Raw genomic sequence first — 22,210 nt, 5'->3', positions numbered from 1 at the left:
TTGTTTCTGTATATCATTTTTATAAAAACTGATTCAAAATGAATTGTCCACACTGTGGAATGACCCAGCTGCTTATTGAAGCAATTGCTTTTAATGTTGATTGGATTTGGGCTTTGCATGCCTGGATTCCTGAAAGATTGAATTACCAGTTATTCTTCTCATTTAGAGACATGTGATTCTACCATGGCAGAGTGAGTAGATACCAAGTCGTTCTTATCACTTTTAAAATTATATATGTGTATAAGCAACTTCATGGGATTAAAAGAAGTTCTTCATCTGGTTACTTTTGAAAGATATTTGAACTCTCACGGATTATTCTTAAACTCTTCCCCCCCGACCTCCCCATTTTGTACAATGTGGAGACTTTTTGTGTAGTCTGCATGGACAAACGTGGTTGCAAAAGGAGTAACATATGGGACAAACTGAACACTTCATACTCAACTGGCCTGTTCTGCCCCGGATCAGGAAGGTTCCAGTGAAGTGGTTGCTTAGTAACTAATGGAGTTACCGTAGAAGAAACCGTATTAGCAGGGGTGCTTGCCCTCATCTGTGTGTTCGCCTAATAATGGGAGAGTGGCTCCAGTGCGTGTTGCCTGGCTTGCAGCTGTTAAACCAAAGTGACGACTAAAATGAAAGATTGAAGAGAGATTCCACAGCTGGGCTGGGAGCCTCTATTTATAGTCTTACACACCTTATTTTATGTTAGTATGTTGAAGAAAAAGATATTAAAAATAAAAAGTACTGAAATTTGGGGTTAAAATTTTAAGAGTGATTGTTAACTTACAATGGGTTTTTAAAGAGTAGAACAATTATTATCTTCATCATTCTTCCAAAAAGTCCTCCATAGAAAAGGGTTAACAGATTTTATGTGATGGCACCATGGATTCTAGGACAGACACGGCATGTCTTGTGCTTGTCTGTATACATACTTCATGATGCAGGGCTGGCACATCTGTCATTACACCCGTAACTAGATTCTGACCACTCTCACTTGAGCCTGAATATGGCCTCACAGCTCTCAACAGGGCTGCAGGCAGCCACTGGTAGCGTTTGAGGGGCAGGCAAGAAACTGCCTTTTCATTCTTTGTGGCAAATCGAAACTACTTAAAAGCTTCTGCCTTCTGAATTCCATTCGAATGGGTATGAGGGATTTGTGACAATAGCAGCTCTGAGTTGGCCAGGCAAAATTCCTCTTCAGGAAACTATAAAAAAAAGAGATGGACCAGGGAAAGTCAAACCAAATAATTGGAAAAAGGAAGGTGGTGTGATAGATTTACTCCTCCAAAGACCTTATTCTTGAAATCATGGGAGGCAACCAATGGATGTTTCCCTCTCACATCGATGTTTCTCTCTCCCTTCCTCTCTCTAAAATCAATAATAAAAATGGCTTATCGAATATATTCAATAAGGAAGAGTAAAAGTACCATCCCTAAATATGTTTAAGATATTTAAAGATAAGGGAATGGACTTCTTTACATGGTGGGTAGCAAAATATTGAAATCCCATACCCAAGGGATGTAAACCTAAACTAGAAGGTAACAGGAGCACCAGAGGAATGAGTGGAAGCCAAGGGATCAGAGAGGGGGACCCGAGGCTAAAGGCAGATGTATGGATGCTATTTTCCAGAGTATGTAACAAGTAACAAGGATAAATACCATTCGTGGATAGCCTGACTTCATGATGGGCAACAGATTTTGGCCTACACACTTACCATATCTTTAGCTAAGAAAACAACAACAACTTGATTTGTGTCTTTTTCCACTCAGTTCTCTCGCAGAAGACCCCAGTGGTTGAGGTATGGCCACATTCAGGAGGAGGAGAATTCTAAAGAGAAATAGGAAAACCATAATCATGCTGCTTTTGAAAGGCTCATTATCACCATGTAGTTAATTTAAGAAGAACCGTGCCAAGAGCAAAGCCGTGAAATATAACTAGATTTTTTTTTAAATAAACAAGCTACATGTTTGAAGCTGTTGGGAAAACCAATATGTTTTATAGTTTGTAGTATATAAGATTTTTTTTCTTTATATGGTTAAGGTGAGGGGAAACTGGTATTTCAGCAGTCTAATTATAATTACAGAGATATAATCTTACTGCTTCTGTTGTCTTGATATTTTATTCTCTGAAAGGACTACTATACTATTTGAGGAAGAATTAAAACAGCTATAAAAGATATATCAGGGAGAAAAAACTCTCCAACCCAACCACCCCAGTCTTTCAGACCATTAAGCTCCCCCAACAGATTGGATTGCTTTCGCATTTGGGAGATCATGAAGGTAAATGATCCAGTTCAACTGTGGTCAGGACCCTTCTCAACTAAATGCTAGGGAATGGGTTATTATGATTATTTGAACAGTCTCATTAACTGGGATTTACTACCAATTCTATATGTGACGTATAACCAAAATTCAATAAAGGATAATCACCATTAACACTAAATTGAGCAAAATGTAATCTTTGTTGATTCAGAAGTTAGCTCCAGGCTCTGTAATGCCTCATGGCCATTGTAAACATTGCTAATTGTATAACACTGGGCTTATAAAAGAGGAGGAGGATCAGGCTAGATCTGCTGCAATCAATGCAAGTTACTTTTTTTTCAATAACTTCCATAAACATTCTTGTTTACTTTTATTTAACTCTCTTGTAAAAGATAAGGGTTGAATGTGCTCAAAACAATCCAGTTATTTCACCTGTAAAATCAGTTGGATTCCTTGTAACTTGGGAATTCACAGTACATCTTGCTCATGTCTAGTGTTAATTCCAAAGCTACATATAGTAGTTTACTAAAAAGAACATATTTCACCAACTTAAAGTGCTTAAAAAAGTCTTATCAGCTGTCATTCTACTTATCTTTGAAGATGTAGACTTTTCATTGGTCAGTTTTGTGGCATAAAGTACCAACCTAAAATTGGTCATAGCTCATCTTGTGACTGCATGACAACTAACATGACCCAGGGGAACTTAATTCATGGGCTGTGATGTTAGGACTCAATTTGTGTCACTTCTGTGTGAAATATAGGAGAAATGACACACTATAAATCCATAACTCTCTCTGAGGTAGGCACTTAGTGGATTGTGGTCTCACAAACTGAGTTTTCAATTAGAAAGATTTGTGGAGGTGGCAGTACATTATCAGCCAAGAGTGAGCTGTGACAAAATTGTAAATCTCAACCCGGCCAAGGCTTTCCCAAAGACAATGCAGTGTGAACCAAGGAAGAACCTGTGCAATGCGTTCATATTTGTAGGCAGAACCTTATCCCATGCTTTGGAAGAATGTGGCTTAACAGAGGACATTACCATATGTTCTTAATTTTTTCCAAGTGTCTATCTTTGAACTTATTTGTATTTGGCTTATAGTAGATACTCTAACTTTAGCTATGTTTTATATCCCAGGTTCTAAAACATCTTACATCATGAAAATTCTTTCGTATATCAAATTATTTTTGTTTATAGCAGTGTAGAACAGCTGGACATCATGCACAGATGAATTTCTGAAGAGCTTGTTCATTTGTTCATCAATTCATTCACCTGAATTTGCTAGGGTCTAGTGAATAAGGAAGACGTGGAACTCACTTTCATGAAGCTAAGTTACCTTTTCAAGGAGATCAATGCTAAAACTAAAAGATAGCACTCTTGGTCTCCTCACCTCTTTTGCTACCAAAGAGGCTTAGTCCTTCCCCATGGGCTCGGGCAGGTCTCCAGACATTGTTTCACAAGCTTGGGCAGCCTAGTCAGCTGGTGTTTTACTCTGTCTAATGGCCAGGTTCTTTCTTACTTTGGTGGTATCCTGTGAGCCTTTTCCTAATTGAGGTTTCTTGTAAGTTTGTTAAACTCAACACATTGACCTTGATTTAATAGTTACCTTTTTAAAAATTAACTACTTTTCTACTTTTTAAAAATTATGATGGATTAAGTTTGTAACATCAAGTTTCTAAAACTCTATGATATGATACCAGAATGGAAACTACGTGATTATAGAAATAGCGGTGATGGTTTTTATGATGGGGTCTATCCTTAAAGTAGGGTAAGGAATATGGGGTGAAAGTGAAGTGCTGCAGCCAATCGTAGGAGTTTTGAGTGGGATTGTCATTAGGAAAGTATTTGAAAGGAATGGATTTGGGCAGAGGGGAGAGGAGAGGGCTGCTTCTTAACTCTTAGTCCAATGGGGATCAAAAGGATGCATGGGAGAGTAGGACATTCAGTGTAGATTAGAATAGCAGTTTCTATTTATTAAGCATCTATTATGCATAACTGTATCTAAACCTTAAGGCAACCCTGTGAGGTTGGTATTATCCTCATTTTACAAATAAGGGACCTGAGGTTTAGAGAAGTTAACGAATTAGCCAAGGTCACATGTTCAAGGTAAATTGCCTGGTTGTAGAACTAGGAGTTGAATCAGATGTGTCTTCCTGTACAATCCTGGACATTAAAAATAAAGTTTTCAAAAGGCACTTGTTAGAAATAGACGGGTAACATGCCCATTGTAATGGTCCAAATAATACTATGTAAATGGACTAAAATTAATAGTCTCTTCCTTCCTCTACAGTCATACCCTGTAATAAAGCCCCAGTGACCAATTTGGTGTTCCTTTATTGCTAATGCAAACATATTCAAATATATATGCACATTATTTAAGAGGTTGTTTTCTTGCCCCAGCTCCACCAGGCCAGGCTTCATGTTCAGTAGCTCACAGCCCTCTGGTTGAGGAAGCCTGTTCTATGCCAATTGCCCTGGTTGCTTTTGAAAGACACCTACGAAAGCAAATTCAAAAAACTCCCTTGGCAGCTTGTTCTGTTATTTAACTTTTGCTCTCAGGAACTTTTTTTCATTTCATTAACCCAGATAATTGTTCTGCAGTCTGAGTCGTTTCTGTCTTGCTCTGCATATGGGGCTGATGGAGAGCAGCTGGTCACCCTATCAGGTGTAATTTCAACTTAGAGGATCTGAAAAAAGAAATTCGTGTGGGGAACATTAAAACCTGAAACACTAAATTTAATTTTTTAAAAAGGCATTGAAAACAACTGAAATTTCTTTCTTTTTTTTTTTAAGTGGCTATAAGAAGTCTGGAAGCAAATTCAGAATTACACAAATTGAAATAATTTTTTTATTGTGACCTGTACTTTTTAATTTTAAGATTTTAGATCTTCTATAAATACATAAGCATAATCCATTTAACATTAAAGTCAATTTCCTGTTAGCATTTTTTAATGTATAGCCCACACTTGATTTCCAAGAAACCCCAGAAACTGGTACTTCTAATGTATCAATCATTTTAACCAGAGAATGTATAAAAGAAACTTTATTTTATTATCACAAAATATAAATTTCACCAAGAGCTTGCCTGTTATCGGGCCATGTATCATGTACTGAATACTTTACATAGATACTGTCCTATAATCTTCAAACAAGTTCATTAGTCCCATTTTTCAGGTAAGAAAACTGAGTCAGGTTACATGTTTGTCATTCTCACTTGCCAGTGATCAAACCCAGAATTGTTTTGTTACAAATTTGCTTTAAACACTGTGCTTCACCGAACCAAGGATCATGTGACTTCAAATCTAGTCTTTTTAACCTGCCATACAGTGCCTTAACTGCTGGTGACACCAGTGGGAAGCCAGATGAAGTCACTAACTAACCAGGTTCCCAAATTTACCACATTGACCATTGGCCTTTAACAGATTCTAAAGGATCAATTTAGAAGGTTAAAATTTAAAGGTTAGATTTTATTTATGATAAAGTAAATTTCTGAAAGTTAAATATATTCTTAATTTAAAATGTATAGAATTATGAGCATCAAAATAAATTTATCAAAATTAAAAATTTCTAAAGGTACATATTAATACTTTGGCAGAACAAAATATGACATTTTTAAAATTAAAAATATTTAAGGGGAGCTGAACTATTACCGCATAGAACAATGAGGTAGGTATGTTGTATTGTTGTTTTTTTGTTTTGCTTTTGTGAATGAGCCAAATTATAAAATCTGAAGGGACAGTACAAGACTTCTCTCATTCAGACACCAATGACAAGTTTGAGGGGATTCCTAAAACTACTTTCACATTCAATAATTTGCTAGACAGAGTCACAGAACTCACTGAAAGCTTTCATACTCGTGGATTTGGCTTATTACAGGGAAAGGATGCAAATTGGAACCAGCCAAGGCAAGAGGCACCTAGGGCAGAGTGCAGAAGGGGACCAAATATGGCCCTTCTGGCCATCCGCCTCCTGTGTTACCTCCTCTGGCCATGCTGTGCCACAGTGTGCACAGGGGACTGACTGCCAACCAGGGAAGCTCGCCCGGGCTTGTGGGGCTCGACTGCAAGCCGCCTATAGGTCTGGCCTTTCATCTCTAGCCTCTCCCGGGACCTCCAGGTCATACCTTTAATCTCCAGTTCCGCCGAGGTCAGAACTGATATGGTGTGGCTCCAAACCCCATCATAAATCATGTTCCCTAGACTCAGTGGTCAAAGCCCCAGACACACCAGGACACTCCTATCAGGCAGGATAATCCAAGGGCCTAGAGATCACGTCCCAGAAACCCAAGGCAAAGGCAGACCTCTCACTGGGTAAGGTTAAATCTTCACTGCACAGAGTAGTGTATTTCATCATCAGTAACACAAAATTGAATATTCTCTTTATACCTGTTAAGTCAAACTTGTTAAAGGCTTTTGTGGTGGGCAAGGCAAACCTATGCATTTGTTTAATATGGCAAGTTTTTATTTTTTTTAATTTTCAAGTTTCCGTTTGACATATTGGTCATTCAGTGGAAGAACTGATGTTTCAGTAAGTTGGCCACTTGAAGAGCTAGTTTAGGGGCATATTGACTTTCACTGAACACCACTGACAGTGGTTCTCAAAATCAAGTGAGCATCAGAGTCACCTGGATGACCCTTACAACACAGATTGCTGGACTGACTTTGAGTTTCTGATTCAGCAGGTCCTGGGAAGACACCACCCCCACCCCCACCCCCACCCCTCCACCCACCCCCGTCCCAAGAACCTATAACGATTTCCTGGGCTGTACTGATGTTGGCAGCCCAGGAGCCACATTTTGAGAACCACTGGAATAGAGTGTGTGATAATGTAGCAGAAGAGAGGAATGAGCTGTGTCATTGAGATGGGGAATAAAGGAAGAACAGTTGGAGACAAGGGTGTGCTTTCCTTGTCCTGTTGACAAGAATGTTTGGGAGTGCTGCACATTTCATGAAATCCCAGGATCCAGAGAATGAGTTCAGTGAGTGAGTCTAAACACAGTCACCCCAGAGAAGGGCTGTGGGAGTAAATGAGAGTCTGCATGTGGGGTGTGTAGTGCTCTTTGTGTATTACTGTACCTGGTGAGGCAGTGATTTGCAGTGGCTTGTGTCAATGAAGCGTTGTCAAAGCATTGCAGAAACCAATATCAGTCTTTAACCTATAAACCTTTTTTCTTTCCTAGCCTCTCCAGGACCTTTCCTTTGCTTTTTAAGTCCCATAACTCTCTGTCTCTTCCTTTTTCCCGCCTCAGGCAATGTTCAGTCTTTGTATGGTGGAAAGTGGAGCTGACGAGGTGAATTTGCATGGTGTGACCAGCCTTGGCTTAAAGCAGGCTCTGGAGTTCGCATACACAGGACAGGTATGGTACAGGACATCTAAGAGGCCGAACATGTTAACTGTAGCTAATCAGAGGAGATTCTCCTTGAGCCATGAGATTTCATTATTTTTCTTGTTATGCATCTTGATGTTTTAAAAAATTTTCACATCTTTAATTTTATAGCTACATGATGGAAAGGTAAGTAAAGCAGTATGATTTTAAATAGGACCCAGGGAACATAATGTTTTCATCTTAGCTCAGTGGTTTGTTGGTATAATTTTAAAATATCCTAAAGGACTATTATACGGGAGTTTGCAAGATAACTTGAATTCTCATTGTTATCACTGAAGCTCAGTGCTTCAGTTTTGGCTTTATTGGCTTAAAAACAAGACTGAAAAAAAATGTAAAGCCCTGGAAGGCTATGTCTAGCATCTTGGCACCCTGTCCCCCTCAAATATCTCAGAGTCAAGGTGTCAAGATTAGAATGTGATTGTTTAAAAGGCAAAATTGTTCATTACTAAAATTGTTGTGGATTAACATGCATCTCCAGAGAACAACAGTCTCTCTCTCTCTCTCTCTCTCTCATACAAGAGCCATGTTAGTGTACAGCTATCAGCAAATCAAAATAAAATTGCAAAAAGACAATATGATTCAGATCTCAAGCTTCGTGGTTCTTAACTACTAGTAGTTTTATGTTAGTGAAACAATTATTAGAACACACAAAACCTTTCCTTTATAAGTTATTTTTAATTGAGATATGATTGACATATAACATTGTATTAGATTTAGGTGTACAACATAATGATTTGATATACGTGTATATTGTGAAATGATTACCACAATAAGTTTAGTTAACATCCATCACCACACAGGGTTACAGTATTTTTCTCTTGTGATGAGGGCTTTTAATTATACTCTCTTAGCATCTTTCAAATACGCAATATAGTATTGTTAACTGTAGTTTCCATACTATACATTACGCCCCCAGGCTTATTTATCTCATAATCAGAAGTTTGTACCTTTGACCTGTTTCACCCATTTTGCTTCCTTCCCCCCATTTTTATTTTACGATTACTCAACTGAATCAATGCAGACACAGACTGGATGTTTATCCTCTTTTATAAAGTTTTGTTCTTTAATGACATGTCATCCAACTTAGGTCCAGTGTCTTCTATGCTAAAATAAGGGCCTCGTCTCTCTCTCTCTCTCTCTTTTTTAAAATTTATTTTTATTGATTTCAGAGAGGAAGGGAGAGGGAGAAAGAGACAGAAACATCAATGATGAGAGAGAATTGTTGATTGGCTGCCTCCTGCATGCCCCGCACTGGGGATTGAGCCCGCAACCCAGGCATGTGCCCCGACAGGGAATTGACCTCCTGGTTCATAGGTCAACCCTTTACCACTGTGCCAGCTGGACAAGAGCCTCTTCTCTTGACAGACTCACATCCTGGTGGGAGAAAGAGGAAAATAAAGAATTATATATTCTTACTGTGATGAGAGGTATAATAGAAACAGAACATAAGACACAGTGGGGACAAAAGGGAGGGTGTAGTCAACCAGGGCCATCGGTGCAAACCTTCGCAGAGAAGGTGGTATTTGTTAAAGAAAGATGGAAGCTCACGCTTCTACTAAATTTCCTTCTTTGGAGGCATATTAAAGTGTATGATATTGTCCATTCTCTTTGTTGCATTAGTAGAGTTTGAGAAATGTTTCATAGAATAACGGAGGCAACTGTGGCAGCTGGAATGAAAATAGTAGGTGGGGAGGGGGCATCGTCCCTCACGGAGCAAGTGCAAAGCGGAGTAGAAAGAATACGGATGACAAGTTTGGTGTCAGCCCAGCCCGATGTCATGCCTTAGGAAATAAGGGAGACAATCATTGTTCACAGAATTGCCAAAAAATATTCCCAGTGAAGTGAGTAAATAGTGTGTTTTATGCTCTTTGGTTTATTTGATTAAAGAAAGATACCAGCTTGTGTTGTGTATATTTCTGTCTTCACACCTTAATTCCAGTCACACCTGCAGTTGCCCATCTCTACAATACCATTGATAACCCACAGCTCACACTTCATTCATCACTCGTGTAGTGGGATGAAATAGCAAATATTGTGTGTGTTTTTTATAAAGCTACCCAAGAAAATAGTTTCTGTACTTAGCTTCATTAATAATGCTTTAAGCTCAGAGGTTATAGGCTACAAAGCATGTTTAAATCATTAGTAAACAAAAGGGCACAAAAATTGCTGGGAAGGTTGATGTCAAATACACAGGCAAATATAAGTGGCTGCCTTACTGTTTGCCTCGATTGCCTTGTGTTTCTTTCACAACATATGTAAACTTAGCCTGCAGCACAAAGGTCTATGAAGCATGAGCTGAAAATAGCCTGGGGGGAGCTGACATTCTGAAGGGAAAACACTGCTTGGGAAGAGGGACGAAGTGTGCAGTAGGGCAGCCATATCCTATTTCTTAGAAGTCATATGCTCATATTCCACTTTCATGAGGAGAAAGGAAGCCAAATGAGAAAAATATATAGTTAGGTATTTGGTATTAGAGCTTAAAAAAAACACACACAAAAAAAACAAATCCTAGGGCCAGACCTGAAGTTGCATTTATTCTGCCCAATGACTCATTGTTGACAGGAGCACCCACAGAAGGGTGAGAAGCCTGCAGCACACGTCTATAATAATAAAAGTGTACTATGCTCATTAGACCAGACATCCTTCCAGATAACCTTCCGGATGAAGCTGGGGCTGCGAGGGAAGCCTGGGTCCCGGGTGCCAGAGGGAAGCCAGTGCCGGCAGCCGGGGGAAGGAAGGCCTACTCTTGCACGAGTTTTGTGCATCGGGCCTCTAGTACAGTAATAACTCCACTGTTCAGATCATGTACTGAGGGGACAGGCAGGGGCTGGCATTTCATAGGGCACTTCCTACAAGAGGCAGGGCACTGCCCTGAGCACTTTCTGTGTGCTGGTTAACCAACCTTCTTGGCAGCTCCAGGAATGCCGTGATCCCATCATAACCCGACAAGCCCAGGAAGTGCGGTGAATGGCTGAGACCATTCTCCAGTGTGTCATGATCTATGAGTCAAACCCAGCTCTCTTCACTTCAGAGCCATTGTTCTCTCTTAACGTGCTATGTCATTAAGAAAACGTTAAGTCATACTTGTTATACTTTGGTGAAGGAGGTGAAGTGTTTAGACATTTTAGAGAGTGAACTCTTTTTTAAAAAAAATACAGTATATTTTATTGATTTCAGAAAGGAAGGGAGAGGGAGAGAGAGATAAAAACATCAATAAGAGAGAATCATTGTTTGGCAGCCTCCTGCATACCCCCAGCTGGGGATCAAGCCAGCAACCCGGGCATGTGCCCAGACAGGGAATCAAACCCTGACATCATAGGTTGTTCATAGGTTGGTGCTCAACCACTGAGCCACACTGGCCAGACAAGAGAGTGAACTCTTTGGATGGTTCTCTCAACCTGGGCCCCTTCCCAACATCGGTTCACAAGGGCTCTGAGTTGCTGCTCTGTACTCTGTATGTGATGATTCCTTGCTGCAGAGTGGAGGTTACTATAGTGTTCCTTGGACAATATCTATGGCAGTTTGGTTTCTTAAACACCCAAATGACTTATATATAATAAATCTGTCTTCCCTTTGAGACATGGACACAGATAATGGCAAAAAGTGAAATTGGAGTATACTTAGGAAATGTAAAAAGCTGCTTTCTCTTACTATGGAATTGAAATTAACACTAAGCAAAGAATTTGGAATATGGAAGGGTGAATAAATTCATAGTTTTTCAAATTGTTAATTGTTTCTTACTATTGTGAACATTATGCATTAGACTTGTAAAAATCTGGGATAACATTGAATTTCTCTACCTATAGCATTTCTACTGACAGTTGAGTAGACCTTTAGTCAGTTGTAGTAAGCACAGTATAAAATGTAAGTATTTCTAGTGTCTGGAAATTGTTGCTGTCTTGGGAGAGATGTGGTAGTATAGAGTGGGTGTGATGACTGAATGTCGCCAAGTGTAGCAAGATGTGTGCATGTTCCTCCTACACACTGCTCTAAAGCCTAGCCTTCTTAAAATTGGTCACAGATTTCATCCAGGAGGTTTTAAAGAAAAAGTGAACTTTTCTCCTAGTGCTAATTCATCCCCTGAAAATGCATGCACTTTTCTTATCACAGGGCTGAGCAAGCACACACTCTCCTTTGCACTAATTAGGGACACGCCCTATCTGTGGGAACACCCTGCCTGGGACACAGGTTGAGCAGAGCCCAGGATGCATTGCAGCCCCCATGGTGACCTTGTACAGCCATACACAGCAGAGCCGGCCATGGGGGGCAGAGGAGCCAGGCTGCTCCGCAGGCTCCGTTCCAGGCTGGCCCTGGGAGCTAGGCCGAAAGCAAATGGTGTGATGTGAACTGTCACTGGGCAGATCTGCCTTAGGGAGAAAGGTGAACCTAAAAACACCCACAAGCTCTCACTTAACTCCTGTGGGCAAGAGGACCCTGTTACCCTGGCCTCCCTCAATCTCTTCACTTTCCAACTCTGGCCAAGAATTAATTCGTGTTTGAGACCAGTCCTGAGTAGAAGAGACACCAGGAAGAAGGGGGCAAAAGGGATTTGGATGGAGGTGTGGCCCGGGAGGAGAAATCCTAGACAAGCGGTCAGCAAGCAGAGGTTGCTAAGAAAGCCCAGCCAGACCATGAGGAGCAGGTGAACCGAGACCCTTTTCTAGAGAGAAGAGTGCTGCTCCGAAAGGGGAAGGACTTCCAGTCCCAAAGGACTTGGAATAAGCCTCTAGGAATTTGAGTTAATGGACCCAAAATGGAAGCCAATAGGACTGAGAACCACAATGAGGTTCACTGCTTAGCACGCTGGCTATGAGGACACCAAGGAAGAGAGACTGTATGCCAAGTACTGTGCTAAATACCTTCCATGTTAAACCTAGTTAGCTTCCCCTTATTTCCCAGAGAACTGTCCTCCTGTTCCACCCCTTATAGCCTGATGGAGAGATTCCAGAAACCCAGTAAAGAGGAACTACGTACCAACTGATAGTGACATTTGTAGTCCCTTTAAAATTTCCCACCTCCAGGGACTGCTAGCTTGGTCAGCCATGAGCAGCTGTGCGGTCTCTGAGCATCTGAAGAAAAACGATTCTTTGGTATCTCTATTCCCTTGCTTTTCTCTTCATTATCCAATTACTCCTTCCACGTGATGGAAGAACCAATCTCTGTGGGAACACCCATCCTAATTGGCTTTCCCTGATCCAGAGAATGATGCTTTAGCACCATCTTCACAGAGCTATTTTGTGTAACCATTAATATTACTGTTTGAAGTCTTTGGAACTCTAGACAAGTGTGGTACTCTATTAAGTGAAAACATCTTTTTTTTTAAGCTATAATTTTGGTCATGTAAAAACGTTCATGAAATCCAAAACTAAAGAAAACTGTCCCTTAATTTTCATGGTCTTACATTATAAAGTTTTTCTTCCTGATTCTCAGTTGATTCCCTAATATGTTCCACGTGATTTTTTTGTAGCTAGCTCTAAGGCAAATACTGTAGCATTACATTTTGATGATCATTGAAATGGTATTTATTCTCCAGAGCAGAATACTTTTCCTTGGAGACCTGAGCATCAGGCCTGGCTGCAGAGTGACAGGAATCTTGATGAGAACTGTCTTCCCGTGGACCATCCCTTTAGGGATAGATGTGTCACTTTGCATGGAAAAGGTCCCCATCAGATTTACTTATAAACATAACCTGGCTGCAATAAATGGTTGACATGGAACAAATCTGGGAGAGAATTTTCTTAAATGCTTTTCTTGGGAGCAGTGTTAAGATAGTCAGTGGTTTGAACATTTTAGCTGCAGAGTCCTTTCTTCAGGGGGCAGTACCTGCAGAAGCCTGGCCAAAAGGCGCCCCCAAGGCACCTGCACTATGCTCCAGGCTCTACAGGGAACAGTTTAAAATCTGCATTCTAACTAGGAATATTTAGAGTTGTGCAGAAAGGAATCATTTCTCTCCCCTTCTTGTCAGAGATGCATCAGAGTCCATAGCTGGGTTATTGACACAGAAAGTTAAGAGGAATAAAATGAAGGGAGGGAGTTTCAATTCCACCAGCGACTTTTTGCCTTCTTAGATCTTTGAAACTCTACCTTATTTGCCTTTGGAGGTATTTTCTCTTTTATCAATGGAATTTTGAAACAAATAAGCATGCAGATGTGTTTGCTTGCTGTTTGGGGGTGAAGATGTCACACATACCCATGCATGGTTTCATAGACAGTGTTGACTGACGACAAAAATGATATGCCAATTGGAATTTTTATGGCTCTCAAGATGTCAAGTATAATAAGCCTTTGACATAGGGTGGTGGTCAAAAGTGATAAGGATGGATTGGGAACCTAGTCGTTTATTGTGAAAAAATGAGAAGTGATATTTTAGAAGTCCAGGTCCAGACTGACCCCTCAGAAGCTTGCTTTTCTCAGAGGAGGATCCTAGACTAACTCCACAGAGCCCAAAGCCTGTCTGTCTTCCTGGAGACAGCTGATTCAGACCAAGGGCAGTCATGTGGGAGGGGCTTCTACCTATAGACAGGATCTGTTCTAAAGGAGAGTCTACTCCATGCCAGCCTGTTCTCTCTCATTAAATCTGCATGAGCTGTCTGGTCACAGTGTACCCAAGGTGTAGTTTATCCTGCAGGAATTATAAAGCTATCTGCTTAGCACTTCAATGTCTGGAATATCTCTGTGGGAGGAAGTGTAACTGTGGCCAAACTTCTGACATCAGCTTTCCAATCTGGTAATAAATCCGCTATTTTGGTTAAGATCATGTTTCCTAGATTTTCCCTAATAATCTACAAGGCTCCCAAGCAGGTCCAGAATGACCTGAAAGGAAAAGTAGGGGTGACTGGCTTCGACATTTATTCTGATTAGGGGGTGAAGCTGAAGGTTTCCCACAAAGGCAGGGACTTCCATGGTTTGAACCTCCCACCAGCACCGAAGCAGAGTACTTGGACTTACCTGTACTTTTCACCAGGTATGGGGCAAGCAGGGAAGAGGGAGAGGTGGGGCTTCAAAGCTGTCAGCTGCCAAACATCCAAAATGCAGTCAGACTCTCTTCCATTAGTCTGGTATTCTACTTGAGTAATAGTCACATTGTAGGCAGATATTTTCCTTGGGACATTGTGAAAGTCAGTCACTTACTGAAAACAAAATGTATTTGAACAGTATTCTTATAGCATTTATCATCTTTCTTGGCATTGATTCTGGGCCAAGGTGCTTGAGCTCTTGTGAATAGAACATGCCCACTGGTAACACTGTGAGGGTCTCTGAATATCTGAGATAATAGTAGATGACAAGGATGGGTGTGGCTCCTGTCTTTTAACCTTATCTTCATTATATAAAACTCCCTTCAAATGAGGAGGATTTGTTGCCCTTCTTTCTCCACTCTCCTTTCAACTCTGTCTATCTCCCAACCCCACCCTACTGCCAGCATGGGGAATAGAAAGGGAAGTTTTTTCCTGTATGCTCTTCATAATGGTTTTATTGTCAGAGTGGAGCATTAAACAATCAGTCCTTCCCTACCTGACATCTTTCAAAGTACAAACAGCTAATGTCCAGCAACTCAAAATAGAAGGTCACCCCACTTAAGTAATTGGGGGTGGATGTGCACTTGTTTCTCTTGAATGTCTCAGTACCAAGTTCTATAGCCAAGCATTTTATATTTTACTAGAGGCCCGTTGCAGGAAGATTCCTGCAATAGGGCTTCCTGCGGCTGTCTGCTTCCCTCCCTTCTCCCCTGCCCCGCCTGCTTCCCTCCCTTCTCTGCAGCCCCACCTGCTTCCCTCCCTTCTCCGCAGCCCCACTTGCTTGCTTCTTCACAGCTTCACTCCCTTCTGCAACGCTTGGCTTCCTTCTACGCTGTCTTCAGTCTTCTCTCTACTCCTGGATATGCAAATTAACCGCCATCTTGGTTGGGTTAATTTGCATACTCGCTCCTGATTAGATGGTAGGCGTGGCTTGTGGGTGTAGAGGAGGTACGGTCAATTTGCATATTACTCTTTTATTAGATAGGACTAGAGGCCTGGTGCACGAAAATTCGTGCACTCAGGGGGGTCCCTCAGCCTGGTCTGCACCCTCTCACAATCCAGGACCCCTTGGGTAGAGTCCCTAGGCCTAGCCTGATATCAGGGCCTATTGGGGCTTTCCTTTCCCTGGCTAGAGGCAGTTGCCTTTGCTTGCCATCTGTGCAGCACTGCCCCCCTTCCCCTGCCACCAGTGGCCTCCCTCTGCAGGCAACAGGCTGGGGTGTGATGGCTTGGCTGGCCTGGGCCTCCCTCTTTCTTTGCTTGGGGGCGGGGCCAGCCCTGCGAGGGGCCATCTGCCTACCTGATCACCTCTAACTGCTGGCCTGCCTATCTGATCTCCCCTAACCACTCTGCCTGCCTACCTGATTGCCCCTAACCGCTTGCTTGGGGGCGGGGCCAGCCCAGCAAGGGGCTGTCTGCCTACCTGATCACCCCTAACCTCTGGCCTGCCTACCTGATCGCCCCTAACCTCTGGCCTGCCTAACTGATCACTCCTAACTGCTGGTCTGCCTACCTGATCACCCCTAACTGCTGGTCTGCCTACCTGATCACCCCTAACCACTCTGTATGCCTGCCTGATTGCCCCTAACTGCTTGCTTGGGGGCGGGGCCAGCCCACGAGGGGCCATGGTGGTCTGATCTCTGGTCGTTTTGGTTGTGACACCTCTGGCGTTTTATCATATAGGATGGTGTCCATATGGGATTTTTTCTTATGTTTGAGGAGCCATTTGCTCAGTAACTCCTGTTTTGGAATACTTCTAAGCAGAAATCATTACAATTGTGTTCTTTCTTGATCATTGGGATTTGGGCTGCACTCAAAATTATTCTCTAAGGAAATTTTTCAGGTGCTCCATCAAATCTCCTCTGAGTAGAGGTAGATTGACAGTTTATTTAGTGGAGAATCTTGATTAGATCCTTATTTTTGATAAAAAGATGTAAGTTTCTTTAAGTATATAAACTTTTCCCCTGTTCAGTAACAGAACGATTGTACCTAGCCTCAGCCTGTTTACTGGAGAGCTCTTACTAAAAGTTCATTTGGGAGAAATTATATACATAATGGATTCCCAGAAGATATGCAGTCTGTCCATCTGACTTGGTGGTTCTTAACATCATCTATTAGATCTTAATATAAAAAGGCCACCTTTACTATCCTGAAATGAAAGTTTTAGATAATATAACCTACTCACACAAATTACCCTAATTATTGATAAGAATGCCTTAACGATATATAAAGAACAAACAGAAGAAAAGAAATAACAATAAAAATAATTTTTATTTCAGTATGTAAATGTTTGGGCAGAACCCTTTCAGAAGACATAATGAAATAGTCACCTATCTACACCTACAGGTGGAATGGCCATGCCGGGGGCACCTGCATACAGATGCAGACTGGCACCTGAATGCTTTGCTGGAAACTGAGATACCACAGAGGCATGCCGTAGGGGTCATGGTTTTCTAAAATAGTGAACAACTCTTAGTCAAATTACATACAAAATAAAACAATGGTCTTCTCTTGGTTTTTATTGTGATAGCACTCCTGGAAATTTTAGTGTGTCTTGACACACACACACACAAAATTGTGCTTATATATGAAACCGAGTTAGATTCTGGGCTTAGATTTTTATAAACTGTTTGTACTTAATGTGCATGTCCAGCAGGGCATTCAAATGTGCAGGATATAAGGCAGTTCTTTGTGGTTGGTCCTACATTTTGCATAACATCTAGCATCCCTGGCTGCTGCCCGATAGATGGCCAGTAGTGTCCCCCCTCCTGGGACAACCAAAAATACCTATACAAATTTCCAAATTACTCCCTAAAAAGTTGTGCTGCCGTCATTAAGAACCACTGCTCAGCTATTCTAAATTTTATACCTGGATCATGGTAGAAAATCAAAACAGAATGTCTGGGTTTTAAGGTTCTTTTTATTCACTTTTACTTTTTATGCAATTTTCTATAAAAATACACTTTTGATGGTATTGAAAGTGTAGTCATTCAATGATACTCTGATTTTAAAAATTATTTTTATTCAATTTATTGGAGTGACATTGGTTAATAAAATTATACAGGTTTCAGGTAGACAATTTTATAATACATCATCTGTAGATTGTAATGATACTTTTAATGTCAGCAGGAAAATTTCCATTAGATCTCAGGGCCTGGAGAAGGTAGCTAGGATTATTTTAGTATTTTGATATTTTTATATCTTGTATTAGATTTCATTATTCTCTTTTTAGTTTTTATGCTAGGGAGCTTAGTGCCATATTTGTGGCTCATTTTTAATAGTTATGAGTACATATTCATATGCATATATATAATATGTGTGTGTATATATATATCCTGAAATGAAAGTTTTAGATAATATAACCTACTCATACAAATTACCCTATCGATAAGAATGCCTTAACGATATATATAGAACAAGTACATATCCTCTTTTAATCTCATAATACTTTTTGTTTTCTTTAGCTTGAAATACTTATGTTCCTAATTTTTAAATGCTTGCATTGATACCTCAGATTCTTCTCAAAATGAGATAGAATATGAGTAAATCAATAAAGTGAATAAAGAGATTTGGGACCTCTGTCTGGAAGTTTTTGGAATCCCGGGGGTACTTAAATGTTATTTGTAGGCATGAATAAAATGCTACAGCCCATTAGTTCTGCCTACAAAAATGAAATGTCTCCAAATTCCTAAGTTGTTCCATAAATAAACCATTTCACCTCCTTCCTAAATTTTTTCCATCCTTATTTTTATCACTAAAAATATGGGACATACAAATGCTATAAAAATAAATTACATTTTTCATCTTTGAAAATGAAAAAAATAACTCAGATGTTAACACAAACATAAACCAGAATAAAAGTGGAGAACAATATTTACCAAAATTCTCACTTACTTACACATTCTATAGTATCTGTCCATTTTTTTTCCCTGGTATTTTCCCATATGCCTAAGTAATTATATATAGATTTTTGTGATTATAATTTACTTCAATTTCTTTTCTGGAATTAGGTGTAAACATCCATTTATCCATAAATGCATAATATGTAAATAATAACCTCTTATTATAATCCACTTTTTTTTTATTTGGATTGTTTTAAATAAATTTATAGACCTGGGATTACTTGATTAAGAGAAGGAACTTTGTGTGTGTGTGTATGAAAGAGTTTTATAATAGCTGCTGTTGGATAATAAGTTTTTTAAACTTCTTTCCTTAAAATAGAATTCTTGAGCCCTCTGCTGGAAGCATATAGTATCTGTCTGAAGTAGTCGTGTATGGGAGTTTTACAATTCTAAATAGAAGATTTTTAAAAAGAAAACCAATTGATGGCAAAAATGTATGGTCTTCGTGGTTAATTTCAAGATAAAAAACCTAACTGGCCAAACATAATTTTTAAGAAGATTTATATTTTAAGTAGGTATCCATTGAATATCCTAAATTAATTTGTGAATATTTATTTTCTTTGTGTACTTCACAGAAACCATCCATTTGTAGTTTACTCTCAAATTGAGATCCATTAATTCATCAAGTACTTACTGAGCACCTACTATGTATTAGGATTTACTAGAAGTTAAGGATGGATTGATGAAAAAAATGCTCAGGGATTGTTTTCTCAGAGTGACTCGAATTGCTAGACCAACACACTATTCCACTTGTTAGAAATGGATTACCAGGGGCCTGAATTATTACTGTGTATGGAGCATAGTGAAGTACCTGAGGATATTCAATGCTCCAAAAGTTATACTAGTTCAGATAAGAGAATGAGTAATAGAGCCTTAGTACTTTGTAGAATACTACTGGATATTAATGATATAGTTTTCATAGGAAGAATTACTTCACAGCTTCCTTCCATGAAATGAAGCATCTCCAGCCAGGTGCCCCTGAACACCGCTCTCTCAGCATGGACTGCACCACAGAGCAATCATTCCTTTTGGCTCTTTGCTTCTGTCTCTGCTCCAGCACTCATTAGTAGCGTAACGGTGGCCAGCTACACATGAACAGTGGCTTCAGCCCTATTCATTTTTTTCAGAGACCTTTCATCTTTGGCTGTCAGTATTTTAAGTCATGTTTCTTTCTTCTCTGCTCATGCTAGCATTATAAGAAACTAGTTCTGTGTGGAGAAGCCCAGCTTCATCAGTAAAGCTCTATGGGATGAAACCTCCTGTGTTCATCACCTTGAAAGAGCATTAGTTATAAAAGTAAGTCTTAATAATTAATTTGGCTTTTTTATAACTGGTAATGACCATTATATTTCATTATATTTAATTGCTGGGACCACTTCTTTCCCTTAATGTTAGAAACTATCAAAAATTTGTTCTGCTTTCTCAAATAATGAGGCCATTTTTAAAGGTGATATAAGTGTATATAATTTATCTTTACATTTTGCTAAATAATATATTTTGTTAATTTAAGTATAATGAAGAACACTATGTTGGACATGACTAGCTGACAGAATGATTAATCTCAGAGCTTTGAAATGCCAAAGTCACATTAATGGAGAAGGAGCCAAAAAAAGGAGGGTTTGCTCATATGATGTGAAGGAACCCAGCTTTTTCATAAGAAGAATTATTTGCAACTTCAATGAAGTGAGGCATCCCAATGCAAGTGCTGTGACAGCACCCTGTGGCGACCACTATCTTAGCATTAATCATACCACAGCTAAGAATTCCATTTGACTTCTTTCTTCCCTCTCTTCTCAGGCACCTAGATAGAGTATTTAATCCATCATCCTTCCACTTGTCCTGAAATAGGAAAGGAAGAACCCGTTTCAGCGGCAGTGTCTATGGACTTGGACTGGAAAATTCTTTAAGTCACATTAATGGTAATAAACAAAATTATTGCAAAATAGCAAAAGTTACCAGTTTTCCTGGTAGTGCAATGTTAGAGTCCTCATCTATTCCAAGGACTCCTCTTGGCATCTTAGAGAAGGCGAGGCTATGCTTCTGCAACCTTAGAAATTTCACATAAACCAAATGATCTTGTGTAAACATGTGAAGGAAGATAATAGAATCTCAAAGTGATATCTACACCTTTCTTTAAAAAAAAAAAAAACCTATGTTTTTATTGATGGACTTTTTTTTTTTTTTAAGAGAGAGGAAGGGAGAGAGAGAGGGGGAGATAGAAACATCAATGATGAGAATCATTGATCGGCTGCCTCCTGCATACCCCCTACTGGGAATTGAGCCCTGACCAGGAATCAAACCCCAGTCTCCTGGTTCATGGGTTGATGTTCAACCACTGAGCTACATTGGCCAGGCTACACCATTCTTTTTCTTACTAGGATACTTTAATTATTATTTTATCTTTGTGGTTTTTAACAGTCTTTAAAATATTCTGAAAATCAAATCTGTTTTTTTCATATTCTAATGAATTGAACATAAAAGTTAGTCCTTTTTATTTTAAGAAAAGCAAATAAGAATGTATTGGCTGCAGCAAAAGACTCACTTAGAACAGTGAAACAAGGAAGGGCATAGCAATAACAGGAAAGCCTAGGCTGGGCTGCTTTGTCTCGCTGGGAAATCAGAGGAAAGGGGGCCCCGGTTACAAGTCTCATGGGGTCCCTTAGAGGTTAAGGATATGTGCCTGTGGGGGAAGAAAAGGGAGAAGGAAAGGCTCAAAGTAGTACTTTTAAACATGTGATATTGAATCTTTTAGAAATTTGTATAAGTGTTCTTACTGTGTTTGGAAGGAAGCCCCCTAAAAAAATTTATTAATTAAGGGCTCAATCATCAAATCACAAATGTATTATATACAACACAACACAACGGTTACCTTTATGTGGATATATTATTACAACTGTTAGTTGAAATGTCTATGTGTGCCTTCATTTAGCACTTTTAATTACATAGTCCTTGAAGAGGATTAGCATGTGGCCAGGCTCCCCTATGAAGGCTTTTGACATCTTTTTTTTTTTGTATCCAAAATGTGTTGATTGCGATGGTTTCCCACTCATCTTGATTCGAGGTGCTTTTAGTGCTGCTTCCTTCTGAAGGATCATCCTTCTATAAGCCTTGCTTTCCTCCTGTTGACTAAAAAGAACAGTGGAGCAATCAACACACAAAACTACAATTTGCGTATGGCTAAAGATAGTGGTGATTTTATAGCATCCTGGGCATTTGACATCCATGAAGTAGGAATCGGGGCTCTGCACCAGGCGCTTCTTCTTGTGTCTCCTCTTCTCCTCTTCTGGAGAGGGATGGAGGAGATCCTTAGCGAGAGACAGGTTGTCGTGGGGAGGTCATCACCGCTGGAAAGGCACTTTGGCATTTTTTAACATTTCTTTCAGGGACTGTAGTTTTCACACCTGTGAATTTTACTAAATAATTCTAGTAGGTTCTCTTCCAGGATGTACAGCAGCCATGAACATAAAATAGGATGGACCCTGCCATCCAACTCTCATAGGTAAAACATGAGATTAGATACACACACATAATTCATTCAGGGCAAAAACATGTAGCTGCAGGAAAAAGAAACATAATAGTTAGCATTTATTGCAGATTTACCATCATAGAAACAGTGTTCAGAGCCTTAGTCTACACTCTGATTGCCTACA

The 22,210-nt window shown here is 39.9% G+C and overlaps 1 protein-coding gene and 1 pseudogene across 9 annotated transcripts in view; one reads left to right on the top strand and one right to left on the bottom strand.

The window, feature by feature from the left end:
- KLHL32 (kelch like family member 32) overlaps nt 1-22,210 on the top strand; it is a 196,340-nt gene that overhangs the window by 63,298 nt on the left and 110,832 nt on the right. For 7 of the 8 annotated variants that reach the window (XR_013960464.1, XM_080665871.1, XM_080665869.1 and 4 more), the window contains exon 4: nt 7,505-7,612. The exons of the other annotated variant lie outside the window; for it this stretch is intronic. Coding sequence is in view for 5 of the 7 variants with exons in the window: in XM_080665871.1 (XP_080521997.1) it covers nt 7,505-7,612 (108 nt within the window). In the remaining 2 variants the exon portion in view is untranslated. The remainder of the gene's footprint in view (nt 1-7,504; nt 7,613-22,210) is intronic. 8 annotated transcript variants of the gene reach the window in all.
- On the bottom strand, nt 21,628-21,889 carry LOC308245920 (small ribosomal subunit protein eS27-like; annotated as a pseudogene). The gene has a single exon. The product of its transcript is annotated as a small ribosomal subunit protein eS27-like (transcript).

This window comes from Plecotus auritus, assembly GCF_963455305.1.
Source record: "Plecotus auritus genome assembly, chromosome: 4".
Lineage (NCBI taxonomy): Eukaryota > Metazoa > Chordata > Mammalia > Chiroptera > Vespertilionidae > Plecotus > Plecotus auritus.
Note: the sequence above shows the minus strand (reverse complement) of the source record. Positions and strands in the feature narration are given on the sequence as shown.